Here is a 24,351-nt window from a genome sequence, read left to right on the forward strand (position 1 = left end):
GAGGGAGTGTGGGGACAGTGAAGGGGGACTGAGGGAGTGTGGGGACAGTGAAGGGGGACTGAGGGAGTGTGTGGACAGTGAAGGGAGACTGAGGGAGTGTGTGGACAGTGAAGGGAGACTGAGGGAGTGTGGGGACAGTGAAGGGGGACTGAGGGAGAGTGTGGACAGTGAAGGGAGACTGAGGGAGTGTGTCGACAGTGAAGGGGGACTGAGGGAGTGTGTGGACAGTGAAGGGGGACTGAGGGAGTGTGTGGACAGTGAAGGGGGACTGAGAGAGAGTGTGGACAGTGAAGGGAGACTGAGGGAGTGTGTGGACAGTGAAGGGAGACTGAGGGAGTGTGGGGACAGTGAAGGGAGACTGAGGGAGTGTGGGGACAGTGAAGGGGGAGTGAGGGAGTGTGTGGACAGTGAAGGGGGACTGAGAGAGAGTGTGGACAGTGAAGGGAGACTGAGGGAGTGTGTGGACAGTGAAGGGGGACTGAGGGAGTGTGTGGACAGTGAAGGGAGACTGAGGGAGTGTGTGGACAGTGAAGGGGGAGTGAGGGAGTGTGTGGACAGTGAAGGGGGAGTGAGGGAGTGTGTGGACAGTGTAGGGAGACTGAGGGAGTGTGTGGACAGTGAAGGGAGACTGAGGGAGTGTGTGGACAGTGAAGGGAGACTGAGGGAGAGTGTGGACAGTGAAGGGGGACTGAGAGAGAGTCTGGACAGTGAACAGAGATGTGTCATGTGTTGGGGTATGAATGGGGATTTGGGATGTGGTGGACAGTGGCATCCTTTATTGTCCTGTGCCCATGAGGGTGATGTTGGCGTGGGAGTCAGTGTCCCAGTTGAAGTCTGGAAGAGGATGTGTACTGGCTGACAGGGCACAGTGGAGTGAGTCTGAATTGCCCTCGTCACTCACTGCTGGTGTACGAGGTCACTGTTCAGTTGTGTCTGTACCCAGGGAACGGCACAGTCGGGAAGCTGATCATGAAAGCGGCTGCGGAACACTTGACGCCTGTCACATTGGAGCTGGGAGGGAAAAATCCATGTTATATCGACCAGAGCTTTAGTCTGGAGAGCACGGTTCATCGCCTGGTCTGGGGCCGTTTCTTTAACACTGGCCAGTGCTGTGCCTCTCCAGACTATGTGCTCTGCTGTAAAGAGGTTCAGGAGCAGCTCGTCCCCGCCATCAAACAGTGTCTGAAGAGATTCTACGGGGAGGAACCGAAAGAAAGTGCCGACTATGGGAGAATAGTCAGCGATCAGCACTTTCATCGTCTGCAGCAACTCCTCAACGCTGGGCAGGTGGCGATAGGAGGCGACACTGATAAACAGGACCGATATTTCGGTAGGTATTACTGAGTCAGTGAGTTAAATATTGTGTCCCTGCCCCAGTCAGTATTACTGAGTCAGTGTATTAAATACTGTGTCCCTGTCCCAGTCAGTATTACTGAGTCAGTGTATTAAATACTGTGTCCCTATCCCAGTCAGTATTACTGAGTCAGTGTATTAAATACTGTGTCCTGTCCCAGTCAGTATTACTGAGTCAGTGAATTAAATGCTGTGTCCATGTCCGAGTTAGTATTACTCTGTCAATCAATTCAATACCATGTCCCTGTCCCTGTTCGTACTGCTGTGTCAGTGAATTAAATACCGTGTCCCTGTCCCAGTCTGTATGAATGAGTTAGTGAGTTCAATACTGTGCCCCTGTCCCAGTCAGTATTACTGAGTTAGTGAGTTAAATACTGTGTCCCTGTCCCAGTCAGTATTACTGAGTCAGTGTATTAAATACTGTGCCTCTGCCCCAGTCAGTACTACTGAGTCAGTGAATTAAACACTGTGTCCATGTTCCCGGCAGTATTACTGAATCAGTGCATTAATTATTGTGTACCTGTCCCACTCAGCATTACTGAGTCAGTGAGTTACATTGTGTGTCCATGTCCCAGTCAGTATTACTGAGTCAGTGTATTAAATACTGTGTCCCAGTCCCAGTCAGTATTACTGACTCAGTGTATTATATACTGCGTCCCTGTCCCAGTCAGTATTACTAAGTTATTGAGTTAAATATTGCATCCTCGTCCAAATCAGTATTACTGAGTCAGTGAATTAAATACTGTGTCTCTGCCCCAGTCAGGTATTACTGAGTCAGTGAATTAAACACTGTGTTTCTGTCCCAGTCTGTATTACTGAATTAGTGAATTAAATACAATGTCTCTGTCCAAGTTTGCATGAATGAGTCAGGGAATTAAATACTGCGCCCCTGTTCCAGTCTGTATTACTGATTCAGTGAAGTATAATTTGTGTCCATGTCCAAGTTTGTAGTACTGAATCAGTGATTTAAATACTGTGTCCCTGTCCCAGTCAGTATTACTGAGTTAGTGAGTTAAATACTGTGCCCCAGTCCCAGTCTGTATTACTGAGTCCGTGAGTTAAATATTGTGTCCCTGCCCCAGTCAGTATTACTGAGTCAGTGTATTAAATACTGTGTCCCTGTCCCAGTCTGTATTACTGAGTCAGTGTATTAAATACTGTGTCCATGTCCCAGTCAGTATTACTGAGTCCGTGAGTTAAATATTGTGTCCCTGCCCCAGTCAGTATTACTGAGTCAGTGTATTAAATACTGTGTCCCTGTCCCAGTCAGTATTACTGAGTCAGTGTATTAAATACTGTGTCCCTGTCCCAGTCAGTATTACTGAGTCCGTGAGTTAAATATTGTGTCCCTGCCCCAGTCAGTATTACTGAGTCAGTGTATTAAATACTGTGTCCTGTCCCAGTCTGTATTACTGAGTCCGTGAGTTAAATATTGTGTCCCTGCCTCAGTCAGTATTACTGAGTCAGTGTATTAAATACTGTGTCCATGTCCCAGTCAGTATTACTGAGTCCGTGAGTTAAATATTGTGTCCCTGCCCCAGTCAGTATTACTGAGTCAGTGTATTAAATACTGTGTCCATGTCCCAGTCAGTATTACTGAGTCCGTGAGTTAAATATTGTGTCCCTGCCCCAGTCAGTATTACTGAGTCAGTGTATTAAATACTGTGTCCCTGTCCCAGTCAGTATTACTGAGTCAGTGTATTAAATACTGTGTCCCTGTCCCAGTCAGTATTACTGAGTCCGTGAGTTAAATATTGTGTCCCTGCCTCAGTCAGTATTACTGAGTCCGTGAGTTAAATATTGTGTCCCTGCCCCAGTCAGTATTACTGAGTCAGTGTATTAAATACTGTGTCCCTGCCCCAGTCTGTATTACTGAGTCCGTGAGTTAAATATTGTGTCCCTGCCCCAGTCAGTATTACTGAGTCAGTGTATTAAATACTGTGTCCCTGCCCCAGTCTGTATTACTGAGTCAGTGTATTAAATACTGTGTCCCTGCCCCAGTCTGTATTACTGAGTCAGTGTATTAAATACTGTGTCCCTGTCCCAGTCAGTATTACTGAGTCAGTGTATTAAATACTGTGTCCCTGCCCCAGTCTGTATTACTGAGTCAGTGTATTAAATACTGTGTCCCTGCCCCAGTCAGTATTACTGAGTCAGTGAATTAAATGCTGTGTCCATGTCCAAGTCAGTATTACTCTGTCAATCAATTCAATACTATGTCCCTGTCCCTGTTCGTACTGCTGTGTCAGTGAATTAAATACCATGTCCCTGTCCCAGTCTGTATGAATGAGTTAGTGAATTAAATACCGTGTCTCTGCCCCAGTCTGTATTACTGAGTCAGTGAATTAAACACTGTGTCCCTGTCCCAGACTGTATTCCCGAATTAGTGAATTAAATACAGTGTCTTTGTTCAGGTTTGTATGAATGAGTCAGGGAATTAAATACTGCGCCCCTGTTCCAGTCAGTATTACTGATTCAGTGAAGTATAATTTGTGTCCATGTCCAAGTTTGTAGTACTGAATCAGTGATTTAAATACTGTGTCCCTGTCCCAGTCAGTATTACTGAGTTAGTGAGTTAAATACTGTGCCCCAGTCCCAGTCAGTATTACTGAGTCAGTGTATTAAATATTGTGTCCCTGTCCCAGTCAGTATTATTGAGTCAGTGAATTTTAAATCTGCCCATGTTCCAGTCAGTGTTACCGATTCAGTGATTTGAATACGATGTTCCTGTCCCAGTCTGTATTACTGAGTCAGTGAATTAAATATTGTGTCTCTGCCCCAGTCAGTATTACTGAGTCAGAGAATTAAATACTGTGTCCCTGTCCCAGTCAGTATTATGAAGTCAGTGAAGTATTATTTGTGTCTGTGTCCCAGTTTGTAGTACTGAGTCAGTGAATTAACTACTGTACCCCTGCCCATGTCATTATTACTGAGTCAGTGATTTCAACACTGTGTCTCTGCCCCAGTCAGTATTACTGAGTCAGTGTATTAAATACTGTGTCCCTGTCCCTGTCAGTATTACTGAGTCAGTGAATTTTAAACTTTGTCCATGTTCCAGTCAGTGTTACCGATTCAGTGATTTTAATACGATGTTCCTGTCCCAGTCAGAATTACTGAGTCAGTGCATTAAATACTATGTCTCTGACCCAGTCAGTATTACTGAGTCAGTGAAGTAAATACTGTGTCTCTGCCCCAGTCAGTATTACTGAGTCAGTGAATTAAATACTGTGTCTCTGCCTCAGTCAGTATTACTGAGTCAGTAAGTTAAATACTGTGTCTCTGCCTCAGTCAGTATTAGTGAGTCAGTGCATTAAATACTGTGTCTCTGCCCAGTCAGTATTACTGAGTGAGTGAATTAAATACGGTGTGTCTGCCCCAGTCAGTATTACTGAGTCAGTGTATTAAATACTGTGTCTGTGTCCCAGTCAGTATAACTGAGTCAGTGTATTAAATACTCAATCCCTGTCCCAGTCAGTATTACTGAGTTTGTGAGTTAAATACTGTGCCCCAGTCCCAGTCAGTATTACTGAGTCAGTGCATTAACTACTGTGTCCTGTCCCAGTCAGTGTTACTGAGTCAGTGCATTAACTACTGTGTCCTGTCCCAGTCAGTATTACTGAGTCAGTGAATTAAATGCTGTGTCCATGTCCAAGTCAGTATTACTCTGTCAATCAATTCAATACCATGTCCCTGTCCCTGTTCGTAATCCTGTGTCAGTGAATTAAATACCGTGTCCCTGTCCCAGTCTGTATGAATGACTTAGTGAATTAAATAGTGTGTCCCTGTCCCATCAGTATAACTGAATGAGTGAATTAAATACTGCGTCCCTGTCCCAGTCACTATAACTGAGTGGGTAAGTTAAATACTGTGTCCCAGTCCCTGTCAGTATTACTGAGTCAGTGTATTAAATACTGTGTCTCTGCCCCAGTCAGTATTACTGAGTCAGTGAATTAAACACTGTGTCCATGTTCTAGGCAGTATTACTGAATCAGTGCATTAATTATTGTGTACCTGTCCCACTCAGCATCACTGAGTCAGTGAGTTACATTGTGTGTCCATGTCCCAGTCAGTATTACTGAGTCAGTGTATTAAATACTGTGTCCCAGTCCCAGTCAGTATTACTGAGTCAGTGTATTATATACTGTGTCCCTGTCCCAGTCAGTATTACTAAGTTATTGAGTTAAATACTGCGTCCATGTCCAAGTCAGTATTACTGAGTCAGTGAATTAAATACTGTGTCTCTGCCCCAGTCTGTATTACTGAGTCAGTGAATTAAATACTGTGTCTCTGCACCAGTCAGTATTACTGAGTGAGTTAATTAAATACTGTGTCCCTGTCCCAGTCAGTATTACTGAGTGAGTTAATTAAATACTGTGTCCCTGTCCCAGTCAGTATTACTGAGTGAGTTAATTAAATACTGTGTCCCTGTCCCAGTCAGTATTACTGAGTGAGTTAATTAAATACTGTGTCCCTGTCCCAGTCAGTATTACTGAGTGAGTTAATTAAATACTGTGTCCCTGTCCCAGTCAGTATTATGAAGTCAGTGAAGTATTATTTGTGTCTGTGTCCCAGTTTGTAGTACTGAGTCAGTGAATTAACTACTGTACCCCTGCCCGTGTCATTATTACTGAGTCAGTGATTTCAATACTGTGTCCCTGTTCCAGTCAGTATGACTAAGTCAGTGAGTTAAATACTGTGTCCCTGTCCCAGTCAGTATTACTGAGTCAGTGAATTTTAAACTTTGTCCATGTTCCAGTCAGTGTTACCGATTCAGTGATTTGAATACGATGTTCCTGTCCCAGTCAGCATTATTGAGTCAGTGAATTAAACACTGTGTCTGTGTCCCAGTCAGTATTACTGAGTCAGTGAATTAAATACTGTGTCTCTGCCCCAGTCTGTATTACTGAGTCAGTGAATTAAATACTGTGTCTCTGCCCCAGTCTGTATTACTGAATTTGTGAATTAAATACTGTGTCTCTGCCCCAGTCTGTATTAATGAGTCAGTGTATTAAATACTGTGTCTCTGGCCCAGTCTGTATTACTGAGTCAGTGAATTAAATACTGTGTCTCTGCCCCAGTTATTATTACTGAGTCAGTGAATTAAATACTGTGTCTCTGCCTCAGTCAGTATTACTGAGTCGGGGAATTAAATACTGTGTCTCTGTCCCAGTCAGGTTTATTGAGTTCGTGAGTTAAATACTGTGTCCGTGTCCCAGTCAGTATTACTGAGTCAGTGTATTAAATACTGTGTTCCTGTTCCAGTCAGTATTACTGAGTTTGTGAGTTAAATACTGTCCCCCAGTCCCAGTCAGTATTACTGAGTCAGTGCATTAACTACTGTGTCCTGTCCCAGTCAGTATTACTGAATGAGTGAATTAAATACTGCGTCCCTGTTCCAGTCAGTATTACTGAGTCAGTGAATTAACTACTGTGTCCCTGTCCCAGTCAGTATTACTGAGTCAGTGAATTAAATACTGTGTCCTGTCCCAGTCAGTATTACTGAGTCAGTGAATTAAATACTGTGTCCCTGTCCCAGTCAGTATTACTGAGTCAGTGAATTAAATACTGTGTCCTGTCCCAGTCAGTAATACTGAGTCAGTGAATTAAATGCTGTGTCCATGTCCGAGTCAGTATTACTCTGTCAATCAATTCAATACCATGTCCCTGTCCCTGTTCGTAATCCTGTGTCAGTGAATTAAATACCGTGTCCCTGTCCCAGTCAGTATAACTGAGTCAGTGAGTTAAATACTGTGTCTCTGCCCCAGTCAGTATTACTGAGTCAGTGAATTAAAAACTCTGTCCATGTTCTAGGCAGTATTACTGAATCAGAGCATTAATTATTGTGTACCTGCCCCACTCAGCATCACTGAGTCAGTGTGTTACATTGTGTGTCCATTTCCCAGTCAGTATTACTGAGTCAGTGTATTAAATACTGTGTCCCAGTCCCAGTCAGTATTACTGAGTTAGTGAGTTAAATACTGTGCTCTGTCCCACTCAGTATTACTGTGTCAGTGTATTAAATACGGTGCTCCTGTCCCAGTCAGTATTTCTGAGTCAGTGAATTAAATACTGTGCTCGGTCCCAGTCAGTATTACTGTATCAGTGTATTCAATACTGTGTCCCTGTCCCAGTCAGGTTTACTGAGTTCAAGAGTTAAATACTGTGTCCCTGTCCCAGTCAGTATTACTGAGTCAGTGAATTTTAAACTCTGTCAATGTTCTAGTCAGTGTTACCGATTCAGTGATTTCTATAGGTATGTCAGGAATAAAAGGATGACTAGGGTAGGTATCGGTCCAGTCAAGATAGTAGTGGGAAGTTGTGTGTGGAGGTGGAGGAGATTGGTGAGACACTAAATCAATACTTTTCGTCAGTATTCACTCACGAACAGGACACTGTTGCTGATGTGAATATTGAGTCACAAGTGATTAGAATGGATTGCCTTGAGGTACGTAGGGAAGAGATCTGGGGAATACTGGAAAGGATGAAAATAGATAAGTCCCCTGGGCCTGATGGCATTTATCCCAGGATCCTCTGGGAAGCTAGGGAGGAGATAGCGGAGCCATTGGCCTTGATTTTTATGTCGTCGTTGTCTATGGGAATAGTGCCAGAAGACTGGAGGATAGCGAATGTGGTCCCCTTGTTCAAGAAGGGGAGCAGGGATAGCCCGAGTAACCAAAGGCCGGTGAGTCTCACTTCTGTTGTGGGCAAAGTCTTAGAGAGAATTGTAAGGGATAGGATTTATGAACATCTGGATAGGAATAATGTGATCAAGGATAGTCAGCATGGTTTTGTGAAGGGCAGGTCGTGCCTCACAAACCTTTGAGAAGGTGACCAAGGAAGTGGACGAGGGTAAAGCAGTAGATGTGGTGTACATGGATTTTAGCAAGGCGTTCGATAAGGTACCCCATGGCAGGCTAATGTAAAAACTACAGAGGTATGGCATTGAGGGTGCATTAGAGGTTTGGATTAGGAATTGGCTGGCTGGAAGGAGACAGAGGGTAGTAGTTAATGGTAAAGGTTCATCTTGGAGTGCTGTTACTAGCGGTGTTCCACAAGGATCTGTTTTGGGACCATTGCTGTTTGTCATTTTTATAAATGACCTGGAGGAGGGGCTAGAAGGTGGGTGAGCAAGTTTGCGGATGACACTAAAGTCGGTGGAGTTGTGGACAGCGAAGAAGAATGTGGCAGGTTACAGCGCAATATAGATAAGTTGCAGAGCTGGGCAGTAAGGTGGCAAATGGAATTCAATGTAGCTAAGTGTGAAGTCATTCACTTTGGTAGGAGTAACAAGAAGATGGATTACTGGGCTAATGGTAGGCTACTTGGTAGTGTGGATGAGCAGAGGGATCTTGGTGTCCATGTACACAGATCTCTGAAAGTTGCCACCCAGGTAAACAGTGCTGTGAAGAAGGCAAATGGCGTACTGGGCTTTATTGGTAGAGGAATTGAGTTCCGGAGTCCTGAGGTCATGTTGCAGTTGTATAAGACTCTGGTGCGGCCTCATCTGGAGTATTATGTGCAGTTTTGGTCGCCATATTATAGGAAGGATGTGGAGGCACTGGAACGGGTGCAGAGGAGGTTTACCAGGATGTTGCCTGGCATGGTAGGAAGATCGTATGAGGAAAGGCTGAGGCACTTGGGACTTTTCTCATTGAAGAAAAGAAGGTTTAGGGGAGATTTGATAGAGGTGTACAAGATGATTAGGGGTTTAGACAGGGTTGACAGTGAGAACGTTTTTCCGTGTACGGAGTCAGCTGTTACTAGGGGACACAGCTTTAAATTAAGGGGTGGTAGGTATAGGACAGATGTTAGGGGTAGATTTTTTACTCAGCGGGTTGTGAGTTCATGGAATGCCCTGCCAGTATCAGTGGTGGACTCTCCCTCTTTATGGTCATTTAAGCGGGCATTGGACAAGCATATGGAGGTTATTGGGCTAGCGTAGGTTAGGTAGGCTTCGGTCGGTGCAACATCGAGGGCCGAAGGGCCTGTACTGCGCTGTATTTTCCTATTTTCTATGTTCTATGTTCAATGATTTGAATACGATGTTCCTGTACCAGTCTGTATTACTGAGTCAGTGAATTCAATACTGTGTCTCTGCCCCAGTCAGTATAACTGAGTCAGTGAATTAAATACTGTGTCTCTGCCCCAGACAGTACTACTGAGTCAGTGTATTAAATACTGTGACTGTGCCCCAGTCACTATAACTGAGTCAGTGAGTTAAATAGTGTGTCCCTGTCCCAGTCACTATAACTGAGTCAGTGAGTTAAATACTGTGTCCCAGTCCTAGTCAGTATGACTGAGTCAGTGAATTAAACACTGTGTCCATGTTCTAGGCAGTATTACTGAATCAGTGCATTAATTATTGTGTACCTGTCCCACTCAGCATTACTGAGTCAGTGAGTTACATAGTGTGTCTCTGCCCCAGTCAGTATTACTGAGTCAGAGAATTAAATACTGTGTCCCTGTCCCAGTCAGTATTATGAAGTCAGTGAAGTATAATTTGTGTCTGTGTCCCAGTTTGTAGTACTGAGTCAGTGAATTAACTCCTGTACCCCTGCCCGTGTCATTATTACTGAGTCAGTGATTTCAATACTGTGCCTCTGCCCCAGTCAGTATTACTGAGTCAGTGTATTAAATACTGTGTCCCTGTCCCTGTCAGTATTACTGAGTCAGTGAATTTTAAACTTTGTCCATGTTCCAGTCAGTGTTACCGATTCAGTGATTTGAATACAATGTTGCTGTCCCAGTCAGTATTACTGAGTCAGTGAAATAAATACTTTGTCTCTGACCCAGTCGGAATTACTGAGTCAGTGCATTAAATACTGTGTCTCTGCCCCAGTCTGTATTACTGAGTCAGTGAATTAAATACTGTGTCTCTGCCTCAGTCAGTATTACTGAGTCAGTGAATTAAATACTGTGTTTCTGCCTCAGTCAGTATTACTGAGTCAGTGAATTAAATACTGTATCTCTGCCCCAGTCAGTATTACTGAGTCAGTGCATTAAATACTGTGTTTCTGCCCCAGTCAGTATTACTGAGTTAGTGAGTTAAATATTGTGCCCCAGTCTCAGTCAGTATGACTGAGTGAGTGAATTAAATACTGGTTCCCTGTTCCAGACAGTATTACAGAGTCAGTGAATTAACTACTATGTCCTGTCCCAGTTAGTATTACTGATTCAGTGAATTAAATAATGTGCCCTATCCCAGTGAGTATTACTGAGTCAGTGAATTAAATACTGTGTCCTGTCCCAGTCAGTATTACTGAGTCAGTGAATTAAATACTGTCCTGTCCCAGTCAGTATTACTGAGTCAGTGAATTAAATGCTGTGTCCATGTCCAAGTCAGTATTACTCTGTCAATTAATTCAATATTATGTCCCTGTCCCTGTTCGTAATCCTGTGTCAGTGAATTAAATACCATGTCCCTGTCCCAGTCTGTATGAATGAGTTAGTGAATTAAATAGTGTATCCCTATCCCAGTCAGTATTACTGAGTCAGTGTATTAAATACTGTGTCCCTGTCCCAGTCAGTATTACTGAGTCAGTGTATTAAATACTGTGTCCCTGTCCCAGTCAGTATTACTGAGTCAGTGTATTAAATACTGTGTCCCTGTCCTAGTCACTATAACTGAGTCAGTGAGTTAAATACTGTGTCCCAGTCCTAGTCAGTATGACTGAGTCAGTGAATTAAACACTGTGTCCATGTTCTAGGCAGTATTACTGAATCAGTGCATTAATTATTGTGTACCTGTCCCACTCAGCATTACTGAGTCAGTGAGTTACATAGTGTGTCTCTGCCCCAGTCAGTATTACTGAGTCAGAGAATTAAATACTGTGTCCCTGTCCCAGTCAGTATTATGATGTCAGTGAAGTATAATTTGTGTCTGTGTCCCAGTTTGTAGTACTGAGTCAGTGAATTAACTCCTGTACCCCTGCCCGTGTCATTATTACTGAGTCAGTGATTTCAATACTGTGCCTCTGCCCCAGTCAGTATTACTGAGTCAGTGTATTAAATACTGTGTCCCTGTCCCTGTCAGTATTACTGAGTCAGTGAATTTTAAACTTTGTCCATGTTCCAGTCAGTGTTACCGATTCAGTGATTTGAATACAATGTTCCTGTCCCAGTCAGTATTACTGAGTCAGTGAAATAAATACTTTGTCTCTGACCCAGTCGGAATTACTGAGTCAGTGCATTAAATACTGTGTCTCTGCCCCAGTCTGTATTACTGAGTCAGTGAATTAAATACTGTGTCTCTGCCTCAGTCAGTATTACTGAGTCAGTGAATTAAATACTGTGTTTCTGCCTCAGTCAGTATTACTGAGTCAGTGCATTAAATACTGTGTCTCTGCCCCAGTCTGTATTACTGAGTCAGTGAATTAAATACTGTATCTCTGCCCCAGTCAGTATTACTGAGTCAGTGCATTCAGTACTGTGTTTCTGCCCCAGTCAGTATTACTGAGTTAGTGAGTTAAATATTGTGCCCCAGTCTCAGTCAGTATGACTGAGTGAGTGAATTAAATACTGGTTCCCTGTTCCAGACAGTATTACAGAGTCAGTGAATTAACTACTATGTCCTGTCCCAGTTAGTATTACTGATTCAGTGAATTAAATACTGTGTCCTATCGCAGTGAGTATTACTGAGTCAGTGAATTAAATACTGTGTCCTGTCCCAGTCAGTAATACTGAGTCAGTGAATTAAATGCTGTGTCCATGTCCAAGTCAGTATTACTCTGTCAATCAATTCAATATTATGTCCCTGTCCCTGTTCGTAATCCTGTGTCAGTGAATTAAATACCATGTCCCTGTCCCAGTCTGTATGAATGAGTTAGTGAATTAAATAGTGTATCCCTGTCCCAGTCAGTATTACTGAGTCAGTGTATTAAATACTGTGTCCCTGTCCCAGTCAGTATTACTGAGTCAGTGTATTAAATACTGTGTCCCTGTCCTAGTCACTATAACTGAGTCAGTGAGTTAAATACTGTGTCCCAGTCCTAGTCAGTATGACTGAGTCAGTGAATTAAACACTGTGTCCATGTTCTAGGCAGTATTACTGAATCAGTGCATTAATTATTGTGTACCTGTCCCACTCAGCATTACCGAGTCAGTGGGTTACATAGTGTGTCTCTGCGCCAGTCAGTATTACTGAGTCAGTTTATTAAATACTGTGTCCCTGTCCCAGTCAGTATTACTGAGTGAGTTAATTAAATACTGTGTCCCTGTCCCAGTCAGTATTATGAAGTCAGTGAAGTATAATTTGTGTCTGTGTCCCAGTTTGTAGTACTGAGTCAGTGAATTAACTCCTGTACCCCTGCCCGTGTCATTATTACTGAGTCAGTGATTTCAATACTGTGCCTCTGCCCCAGTCAGTATTTCTGAGTCAGTGTATTAAATACTGTGTCCCTGTCCCTGTCAGTATTACTGAGTCAGTGAATTTTAAACTTTGTCCATGTTCCAGTCAGTGTTACCGATTCAGTGATTTGAATACAATGTTCCTGTCCCAGTCAGTATTACTGAGTCAGTGAAATAAATACTTTGTCTCTGACCCAGTCGGTATTACTGAGTCAGTGAATTAAATACTGTGTCTCTGCTCCAGTCTGTATTACTGAGTCAGTGAATTAAATACTGTGTCTCTGCCTCAGTCAGTATTACTGAGTCAGTGAATTAAATACTGTGTCTCTGCCCCAGTCTGTATTACTGAGTCAGTGAATTAAATACTGTGTCTCTGCCCCAGTCTGTATTACTGAGTCAGTGAATTAAATACTGTATCTCTGCCCCAGTCAGTATTACTGAGTCAGTGCATTAAATACTGTGTGTCTGCCCCAGTCAGTATTACTGTGTTTGTGAGTTAAATACTGTGCCCCAGTCTCAGTCAGTATTACTGAGTGAGTGAATTAAATACTGGTTCCCTGTTCCAGACAGTATTACAGAGTCAGTGAATTAACTACTATGTCCTGTCCCAGTTAGTATTACTGATTCAGTGAATTAACTACTATGTCCTGTCCCAGTTAGTATTACTGAGTCAGTGAATTAAATGCTGTGTCCATGTCCCAGTCAGTATTACTGAGTCAGTGAATTAAATACTGTGTCCTATCCCAGTGAGTATTACTGAGTCAGTGAATTAAATACTGTGTCCATGTCCAAGTCAGTATTACTCTGTCAATCAATTCAATACTATGTCCCTGTCCCTGTTCGTAATCCTGTGTCAGTGAATTAAATACCATGTCCCTGTCCCAGTCTGTATGAATGAGTTAGTGAATTAAATAATGTATCCCTGTCCCAGTCTGTATTACTGAGTCAGTGTATTAAATACTGTGTCCCTATCCCAGTCAGTATTACTGAGTCAGTGTATTAAATACTGTGTCCTGTCCCAGTCAGTATTACTGAGTCAGTGAATTAAATGCTGTGTCCATGTCCGAGTTAGTATTACTCTGTCAATCAATTCAATACCATGTCCCTGTCCCTGTTCGTACTGCTGTGTCAGTGAATTAAATACCATGTCCCTGTCCCTGTCTGTATGAATGAGTTAGTGAGTTAAATACTGTGCCCCTGTCCCAGTCAGTATTACTGAGTTAGTGAGTTAAATACTGTGTCCCTGTCCCAGTCAGTATTACTGAGTCAGTGTATTAAATACTGTGCCTCTGCCCCAGTCAGTACTACTGAGTCAGTGAATTAAACACTGTGTCCATGTTCCCGGCAGTATTACTGAATCAGTGCATTAATTATTGTGTACCTGTCCCACTCAGCATTACTGAGTCAGTGAGTTACATTGTGTGTCCATGTCCCAGTCAGTATTACTGAGTCAGTGTATTAAATACTGTGTCCCAGTCCCAGTCAGTATTACTGACTCAGTGTATTATATACTGCGTCCCTGTCCCAGTCAGTATTACTAAGTTATTGAGTTAAATATTGCATCCTCGTCCAAATCAGTATTACTGAGTCAGTGAATTAAATACTGTGTCTCTGCCCCAGTCAGGTATTACTGAGTCAGTGAATTAAACACTGTGTTTCTGTCCCAGTCTGTATTACTGAATTAGTGAATTAAATACAATGTCTCTGTCCAAGTTTGCATGAATGAGTCAGGGAATTAAATACTGCGCCCCTGTTCCAGTCTGTATTACTGATTCAGTGAAGTATAATTTGTGTCCATGTCCAAGTTTGTAGTACTGAATCAGTGATTTAAATACTGTGTCCCTGTCCCAGTCAGTATTACTGAGTTAGTGAGTTACATTGTGTGTCCCTGTCCCAGTCAGTATTACTGAGTCAGTGAATTAAACACTGTGTCCATGTTCTAGGCAGTATTACTGAATCAGTGCATTAATTATTGAGTACCTGTCCCACTCAGCATTACCGAGTCAGTGGGTTACATAGTGTGTCTCTGCGCCAGTCAGTATTACTGAGTCAGTTTATTAAATACTGTGTCCCTGTCCCAGTCAGTATTACTGAGTGAGTTAATTAAATACTGTGTCCCTGTCCCAGTCAGTATTATGAAGTCAGTGAAGTATAATTTGTGTCTGTGTCCCAGTTTGTAGTACTGAGTCAGTGAATTAACTCCTGTACCCCTGCCCGTGTCATTATTACTGAGTCAGTGATTTCAATACTGTGCCTCTGCCCCAGTCAGTATTTCTGAGTCAGTGTATTAAATACTGTGTCCCTGTCCTTGTCAGTATTACTGAGTCAGTGAATTTTAAACTTTGTCCATGTTCCAGTCAGTGTTACCGAATCAGTGATTTGAATACAATGTTCCTGTCCCAGTCAGTATTACTGAGTCAGAGAAATAAATACTTTGTCTCTGACCCAGTCGGTATTACTGAGTCAGTGAATTAAATACTGTGTCTCTGCTCCAGTCTGTATTACTGAGTCAGTGAATTAAATACTGTGTCTCTGCCTCAGTCAGTATTACTGAGTCAGTGAATTAAATACTGTGTCTCTGCCCCAGTCTGTATTACTGAGTCAGTGAATTAAATACTGTGTCTCTGCCCCAGTCTGTATTACTGAGTCAGTGAATTAAATACTGTATCTCTGCCCCAGTCAGTATTACTGAGTCAGTGCATTAAATACTGTGTGTCTGCCCCAGTCAGTATTACTGTGTTTGTGAGTTAAATACTGTGCCCCAGTCTCAGTCAGTATTACTGAGTGAGTGAATTAAATACTGGTTCCCTGTTCCAGACAGTATTACAGAGTCAGTGAATTAACTACTATGTCCTGTCCCAGTTAGTATTACTGATTCAGTGAATTAACTACTATGTCCTGTCCCAGTTAGTATTACTGATTCAGTGAATTAAATACTGTGTCCTATCGCAGTGAGTATTACTGAGTCAGTGAATTAAATGCTGTGTCCATGTCCCAGTCAGTATTACTGAGTCAGTGAATTAAATACTGTGTCCTATCCCAGTGAGTATTACTGAGTCAGTGAATTAAATACTGTGTCCATGTCCAAGTCAGTATTACTCTGTCAATCAATTCAATACTATGTCCCTGTCCCTGTTCGTAATCCTGTGTCAGTGAATTAAATACCATGTCCCTGTCCCAGTCTGTATGAATGAGTTAGTGAATTAAATAGTGTATCCCTGTCCCAGTCTGTATTACTGAGTCAGTGTATTAAATACTGTGTCCCTATCCCAGTCAGTATTACTGAGTCAGTGTATTAAATACTGTGTCCTGTCCCAGTCAGTATTTCTGAGTCAGTGAATTAAATGCTGTGTCCATGTCCGAGTCAGTATTACTCTGTCAATCAATTCAATACTATGTCCCTGTCCCTGTTCGTACTGCTGTGTCAGTGAATTAAATACCATGTCCCTGTCCCTGTCTGTATGAATGAGTTAGTGAGTTAAATACTGTGCCCCTGTCCCAGTCAGTATTACTGAGTTAGTGAGTTAAATACTGTGTCCCTGTCCCAGTCAGTATTACTGAGTCAGTGTATTAAATACTGTGCCTCTGCCCCAGTCAGTACTACTGAGTCAGTGAATTAAACACTGTGTCCATGTTCCCGGCAGTATTACTGAATCAGTGCATTAATTATTGTGTACCTGTCCCACTCAGCATTACTGAGTCAGTGAGTTACATTGTGTGTCCATGTCCCAGTCAGTATTACTGAGTCAGTGTATTAAATACTGTGTCCCAGTCCCAGTCAGTATTACTGACTCAGTGTATTATATACTGCGTCCCTGTCCCAGTCAGTATTACTAAGTTATTGAGTTAAATATTGCATCCTCGTCCAAATCAGTATTACTGAGTCAGTGAATTAAATACTGTGTCTCTGCCCCAGTCAGGTATTACTGAGTCAGTGAATTAAACACTGTGTTTCTGTCCCAGTCTGTATTACTGAATTAGTGAATTAAATACAATGTCTCTGTCCAAGTTTGCATGAATGAGTCAGGGAATTAAATACTGCGCCCCTGTTCCAGTCTGTATTACTGATTCAGTGAAGTATAATTTGTGTCCATGTCCAAGTTTGTAGTACTGAATCAGTGATTTAAATACTGTGTCCCTGTCCCAGTCAGTATTACTGAGTCAGTGAATTAAACACTGTGTCCATGTTCTAGGCAGTATTACTGAATCAGTGCATTAATTATTGTGTACCTGTCCCACTCAATATTACCGAGTCAGTGGGTTACATAGTGTGTCTCTGCGCCAGTCAGTATTACTGAGTCAGTTTATTAAATACTGTGTCCCTGTCCCAGTCAGTATTATGAAGTCAGTGAAGTATAATTTGTGTCTGTGTCCCAGTTTGTAGTACTGAGTCAGTGAATTAACTCCTGTACCCCTGCCCGTGTCATTATTACTGAGTCAGTGATTTCAATACTGTGCCTCTGCCCCAGTCAGTATTTCTGAGTCAGTGTATTAAATACTGTGTCCCTGTCCTTGTCAGTACTACTGAGTCAGTGAATTTTAAACTTTGTCCATGTTCCAGTCAGTGTTACCGATTCAGTGATTTGAATACAATGTTCCTGTCCCAGTCAGTATTACTGAGTCAGTGAAATAAATACTTTGTCTCTGACCCAGTCGGTATTACTGAGTCAGTGAATTAAATACTGTGTCTCTGCTCCAGTCTGTATTACTGAGTCAGTGAATTAAATACTGTGTCTCTGCCTCAGTCAGTATTACTGAGTCAGTGAATTAAATACTGTGTCTCTGCCCCAGTCTGTATTACTGAGTCAGTGAATTAAATACTGTGTCTCTGCCCCAGTCTGTATTACTGAGTCAGTGAATTAAATACTGCATCTCTGCCCCAGTCAGTATTACTGAGTCAGTGCATTAAATACTGTGTGTCTGCCCCAGTCAGTATTACTGTGTTTGTGAGTTAAATACTGTGCCCCAGTCTCAGTCAGTATTACTGAGTGAGTGAATTAAATACTGGTTCCCTGTTCCAGACAGTATTACAGAGTCAGTGAATTAACTACTATGTCCTGTCCCAGTTAGTATTACTGATTCAGTGAATTAACTACTATGTCCTGTCCCAGTTAGTATTACTGATTCAGTGAATTAAATACTGTGTCCTATCGCAGTGAGTATTACTGAGTCAGTGAATTAAATGCTGTGTCCATGTCCCAGTCAGTATTACTGAGTCAGTGAATTAAATACTGTGTCCTATCCCAGTCAGTATTACTGAGTCAGTGAATTAAATACTGTGTCCATGTCCAAGTCAGTATTACTCTGTCAATCAATTCAATACTATGTCCCTGTCCCTGTTCGTAATCCTGTGTCAGTGAATTAAATACCATGTCCCTGTCCCAGTCTGTATGAATGAGTTAGTGAATTAAATAGTGTATCCCTGTCCCAGTCTGTATTACTGAGTCAGTGTATTAAATACTGTGTCCCTATCCCAGTCAGTATTACTGAGTCAGTGAATTAAATACTGTGTCCTGTCCCAGTCAGTATTACTGAGTCAGTGAATTAAATGCTGTGTCCATGTCCGAGTCAGTATTACTCTGTCAATCAATTCAATACCATGTCCCTGTCCCTGTTCGTACTGCTGTGTCAGTGAATTAAATACCGTGTCCCTGTCCCTGTCTGTATGAATGAGTTAGTGAGTTAAATACTGTGCCCCTGTCCCAGTCAGTATTACTGAGTTAGTGAGTTAAATACTGTGTCCCTGTCCCAGTCAGTATTACTGAGTCAGTGTATTAAATACTGTGCCTCTGCCCCAGTCAGTACTACTGAGTCAGTGAATTAAACACTGTGTCCATGTTCCCGGCAGTATTACTGAATCAGTGCATTAATTATTGTGTACCTGTCCCACTCAGCATTACTGAGTCAGTGAGTTACATTGTGTGTCCATGTCCCAGTCAGTATTACTGAGTCTGTGTATTAAATACTGTGTCCCAGTCCCAGTCAGTATTACTGACTCAGTGTATTATATACTGAGTCCCTGTCCCATTCAGTATTACTAAGTTATTGAGTTAAATATTGCATCCTCGTCCAAATCAGTATTACTGAGTCAGTGAATTAAATACTGTGTCTCTGCCCCAGTCAGGTATTACTGAGTCAGTGAATTAAACACTGTGTTTCTGTCCCAGTCTGTATTACTGAATTAGTGAATTAAATACAATGTCTCTGTCCAAGTTTGCATGAATGAGTCAGGGAATTAAATACTGCGCCCCTGTTCCAGTCTGTATTACTGATTCAGTGAAGTATATTTTGTGTCCATGTCCAAGTTTGTAGTACTGAATCAGTGATTTAAATACTGTGTCCCTGTCCCAGTCAGTATTACTGAGTTAGTGAGTTAAATATTGTGTCCATGTCCCAGTCAGTATTACTGAGTCAGTGTATTAAATACTGTGTCCCTGTCCCAGTCAGTCTGACTAAGTTATTGAGTAAAATACTGCATCCATGTCCAAGTCAGTATTACTGAGTCAGTGAATTAAACACTGTGTCCCTGTCCCAGTCTGTATTACTGAATTAGTGAATTAAATACAGTGTCTCTGTCCAAGTTTGTAGTACTGAATCAGTGATTTAAATACTGTGTCCCTGTCCCAGTCAGTATTACTGAGTTAGTGAGTTAAATACTGTGTCCCAGTCCCAGTCAGTATTACTGAGTTAGTGAGTTAAATACTGTGCTCTGTCCCACTCAGTATTACTGTGTCAGTGTATTAAATACGGTGCTCCTGTCCCAGTCAGTATTTCTGAGTCAGTGAATTAAATACTGTGCTCGGTCCCAGTCAGTATTACTGTATCAGTGTATTCAATACTGTGTCCCTGTCCCAGTCAGGTTTACTGAGTTCAAGAGTTAAATACTGTGTCCCTGTCCCAGTCAGTATTACTGAGTCAGTGAATTTTAAACTCTGTCCATGTTCTAGTCAGTGTTACCGATTCAGTGATTTCTATAGGTATGTCAGGAATAAAAGGATGACTAGGGTAGGTATCGGTCCAGTCAAGATAGTAGTGGGAAGTTGTGTGTGGAGGTGGAGGAGATTGGTGAGACACTAAATCAATACTTTTCGTCAGTATTCACTCATGAACAGGACACTGTTGCTGATGTGAATACTGAGTCACAAGTGATTAGAATGATTGCCTTGAGGTACGTAGGAAAGAGGTCTGGGGAATACTGGAAAGGATGAAAATAGATAAGTCCCCTGGGCCTGATGGCATTTATCCTAGGATCCTCTGGGAAGCTAGGGAGGAGATAGCGGAGCCATTGGCCTTGATTTTTATGTCGTCGTTGTCTATGGGAATAGTGCCAGAAGACTGGAGGATAGCGAATGTGGTCCCCTTGTTCAAGATGGGGAGCAGGGACAGCCCGAGTAACTATAGGCCGGTGAGTCTCACTTCTGTTGTGGGCAAAGTCTTAGAGAGAATTGTAAGGGATAGGACTTATGAACATCTGGATAGGAATAATGTGATCAAGGATAGTCAGCATGGTTTTGTGAAGGGCAGGTCGTGCCTCACAAACCTTTGAGAAGGTGACCAAGGAAGTGGACGAGGGTAAAGCAGTAGATGTGGTGTACATGGATTTTAGCAAGGCGTTCGATAAGGTACCCCATGGCAGGCTAATGTAAAAACTACAGAGGTATGGCATTGAGGGTGCATTAGAGGTTTGGATTAGGAATTGGCTGGCTGGAAGGAGACAGAGGGTAGTAGTTAATGGTAAAGGTTCATCTTGGAGCGCCGTTACTAGCGGTGTTCCACAAGGATCTGTTTTGGGACCATTGCTGTTTGTCATTTTTATAAATGACCTGGAGGAGGGGCTAGAAGGTGGGTGAGCAAGTTTGCGGATGACACTAAAGTCGGTGGAGTTGTGGACAGCGAAGAAGAATGTGGCAGGTTACAGCGCAATATAGATAAGTTGCAGAGCTGGGCAGTAAGGTGGCAAATGGAATTCAATGTAGCTAAGTGTGAAGTCATTCACTTTAGTAGGAGTATCAAGAAGATGGATTACTGGGCTAATGGTAGGCTACTTGGTAGTGTGGATGAGCAGAGGGATCTTGGTGTCCATGTACACAGATCTCTGAAAGTTGCCACCCAGGTAAACAGTGCTGTGAAGAAGGCAAATGGCGTACTGGGCTTTATTGGTAGAGGAATTGAGTTCCGGAGTCCTGAGGTCATGTTGCAGTTGTATAAGACTCTGGTGCAGCCTCATCTGGAGTATTGTGTGCAGTTTTGGTCGCCATACTATAGGAAGGATGTGGAGGCACTGGAACGGGTGCAGAGGAGGTTTACCAGGATGTTGCCTGGCATGGTAGGAAGATCGTATGAGGAAAGGCTGAGGCACTTGGGACTTTTCTCATTGAAGAAAAGAAGGTTTAGGGGAGATTTGATAGAGGTGTACAAGATGATTAGGGGTTTAGACAGGGTTGACAGTGAGAACGTTTTTCCGTGTACGGAGTCAGCTGTTACTAGGGGACACAGCTTTAAATTAAGGGGTGGTAGGTATAGGACAGATGTTAGGGGTAGATTTTTTACTCAGCGGGTTGTGAGTTCATGGAATGCCCTGCCAGTATCAGTGGTGGACTCTCCCTCTTTATGGTCATTTAAGCGGGCATTGGACAAGCATATGGAGGTTATTGGGCTAGCGTAGGTTAGGTAGGCTTCGGTCGGTGCAACATCGAGGGCCGAAGGGCCTGTACTGCGCTGTATTTTCCTATTTTCTATGTTCTAAGTTCAATGATTTGAATACGATGTTCCTGTACCAGTCTGTATTACTGAGTCAGTGAATTCAATACTGTGTCTCTGCCCCAGTCAGTATAACTGAGTCAGTGAATTAAATACTGTGTCTCTGCCCCAGACAGTACTACTGAGTCAGTGTATTAAATACTGTGACTGTGCCCCAGTCACTATAACTGAGTCAGTGAGTTAAATACTGTGTCCCTGTCCCAGTCACTATAACTGAGTCAGTGAGTTAAATACTGTGTCCCAGTCCTAGTCAGTATGACTGAGTCAGTGAATTAAACACTGTGTCCATGTTCTAGGCAGTATTACTGAATCAGTGCATTAATTATTGTGTACCTGTCCCACTCAGCATTACTGAGTCAGTGAGTTACATAGTGTGTCTCTGCCCCAGTCAGTATTACTGAGTCAGAGAATTAAATACTGTGTCCCTGTCCCAGTCAGTATTATGAAGTCAGTGAAGTATAATTTGTGTCTGTGTCCCAGTTTGTAGTACTGAGTCAGTGAATTAACTCCTGTACCCCTGCCCGTGTCATTATTACTGAGTCAGTGATTTCAATACTGTGCCTCTGCCCCAGTCAGTATTACTGAGTCAGTGTATTAAATACTGTGTCCCTGTCCCTGTCAGTATTACTGAGTCAGTGAATTTTAAACTTTGTCCATGTTCCAGTCAGTGTTACCGATTCAGTGATTTGAATACAATGTTCCTGTCCCAGTCAGTATTACTGAGTCAGTGAAATAAATACTTTGTCTCTGACCCAGTCGGAATTACTGAGTCAGTGCATTAAATACTGTGTCTCTGCCCCAGTCTGCATTACTGAGTCAGTGAATTAAATACTGTGTCTCTGCCTCAGTCAGTGTTACTGAGTCAGTGAATTAAATACTGTGTGTCTGCCCCAGTCAGTATTACTGAGTTAGTGAGTTAAATATTGTGCCCCAGTCTCAGTCAGTATGACTGAGTGAGTGAATTAAATACTGGTTCCCTGTTCCAGACAGTATTACAGAGTCAGTGAATTAACTACTATGTCCTGTCCCAGTTAGTATTACTGATTCAGTGAATTAAATACTGTGCCCTATCCCAGTGAGTATTACTGAGTCAGTGAATTAAATACTGTGTCCTGTCCCAGTCAGTATTACTGAGTCAGTGAATTAAATACTGTCCTGTCCCAGTCAGTATTACTGAGTCAGTGAATTAAATGCTGTGTCCATGTCCAAGTCAGTATTACTCTGTCAATTAATTCAATATTATGTCCCTGTCCCTGTTCGTAATCCTGTGTCAGTGAATTAAATACCATGTCCCTGTCCCAGTCTGTATGAATGAGTTCGTGAATTTAATAGTGTATCCCTATCCCAGTCAGTATTACTGAGTCAGTGTATTAAATACTGTGTCCCTGTCCCAGTCAGTATTACTGAGTCAGTGTATTAAATACTGTGTCCCTGTCCTAGTCACTATAACTGAGTCAGTGAGTTAAATACTGTGTCCCAGTCCTAGTCAGTATGACTGAGTCAGTGAATTAAACACTGTGTCCATGTTCTAGGCAGTATTACTGAATCAGTGCATTAATTATTGTGTACCTGTCCCACTCAGCATTACTGAGTCAGTGAGTTACATAGTGTGTCTCTGCCCCAGTCAGTATTACTGAGTCAGAGAATTAAATACTGTGTCCCTGTCCCAGTCAGTATTATGAAGTCAGTGAAGTATAATTTGTGTCTGTGTCCCAGTTTGTAGTACTGAGTCAGTGAATTAACTCCTGTACCCCTGCCCGTGTCATTATTACTGAGTCAGTGATTTCAATACTGTGCCTCTGCCCCAGTCAGTATTACTGAGTCAGTGTATTAAATACTGTGTCCCTGTCCCTGTCAGTATTACTGAGTCAGTGAATTTTAAACTTTGTCCATGTTCCAGTCAGTGTTACCGATTCAGTGATTTGAATACAATGTTCCTGTCCCAGTCAGTATTACTGAGTCAGTGAAATAAATACTTTGTCTCTGACCCAGTCGGAATTACTGAGTCAGTGCATTAAATACTGTGTCTCTGCCCCAGTCTGTATTACTGAGTCAGTGAATTAAATACTGTGTCTCTGCCTCAGTCAGTATTACTGAGTCAGTGGATTAAATACTGTGTTTCTGCCTCAGTCAGTATTACTGAGTCAGTGAATTAAATACTGTATCTCTGCCCCAGTCAGTTTTACTGAGTCAGTGAGTTAAATATTGTGCCCCAGTCTCAGTCAGTATGACTGAGTGAGTGAATTAAATACTGGTTCCCTGTTCCAGACAGTATTACAGAGTCAGTGAATTAACTACTATGTCCTGTCCCAGTTAGTATTACTGATTCAGTGAATTAAATACTGTGCCCTATCCCAGTGAGTATTACTGAGTCAGTGAATTAAATACTGTGTCCTGTCCCAGTCAGTAATACTGAGTCAGTGAATTAAATGCTGTGTCCATGTCCAAGTCAGTATTACTCTGTCAATCAATTCAATATTATGTCCCTGTCCCTGTTCGTAATCCTGTGTCAGTGAATTAAATACCATGTCCCTGTCCCAGTCTGTATGAATGAGTTAGTGAATTAAATAGTGTATCCCTATCCCAGTCAGTATTACTGAGTCAGTGTATTAAATACTGTGTCCCTGTCCCAGTCAGTATTACTGAGTCAGTGTATTAAATACTGTGTCCCTGTCCTAGTCACTATAACTGAGTCAGTGAGTTAAATACTGTGTCCCAGTCCTAGTCAGTATGACTGAGTCAGTGAATTAAACACTGTGTCCATGTTCTAGGCAGTATTACTGAATCAGTGCATTAATTATTGTGTACCTGTCCCACTCAGCATTACTGAGTCAGTGAGTTACATAGTGTGTCTCTGCCCCAGTCAGTATTACTGAGTGAGTTAATTAAATA

At 42.3% G+C, this 24,351-nt stretch overlaps 1 protein-coding gene across 2 annotated transcripts in view; it reads left to right on the forward strand.

Annotated features, from left to right (window-relative positions):
• Positions 1–24,351, forward strand: part of LOC140475969 (aldehyde dehydrogenase family 3 member B1-like) — a 118,403-nt gene that overhangs the window by 44,311 nt on the left and 49,741 nt on the right. For both annotated transcript variants that reach the window (XM_072567879.1, XM_072567880.1), the window contains one exon: positions 944–1,330. In XM_072567879.1, the coding sequence (XP_072423980.1) occupies positions 944–1,330 (387 nt within the window). The remainder of the gene's footprint in view (positions 1–943; positions 1,331–24,351) is intronic.

Source organism: Chiloscyllium punctatum, chromosome 4, assembly GCF_047496795.1.
Source record: "Chiloscyllium punctatum isolate Juve2018m chromosome 4, sChiPun1.3, whole genome shotgun sequence".
Classification (NCBI taxonomy): domain Eukaryota; kingdom Metazoa; phylum Chordata; class Chondrichthyes; order Orectolobiformes; family Hemiscylliidae; genus Chiloscyllium; species Chiloscyllium punctatum.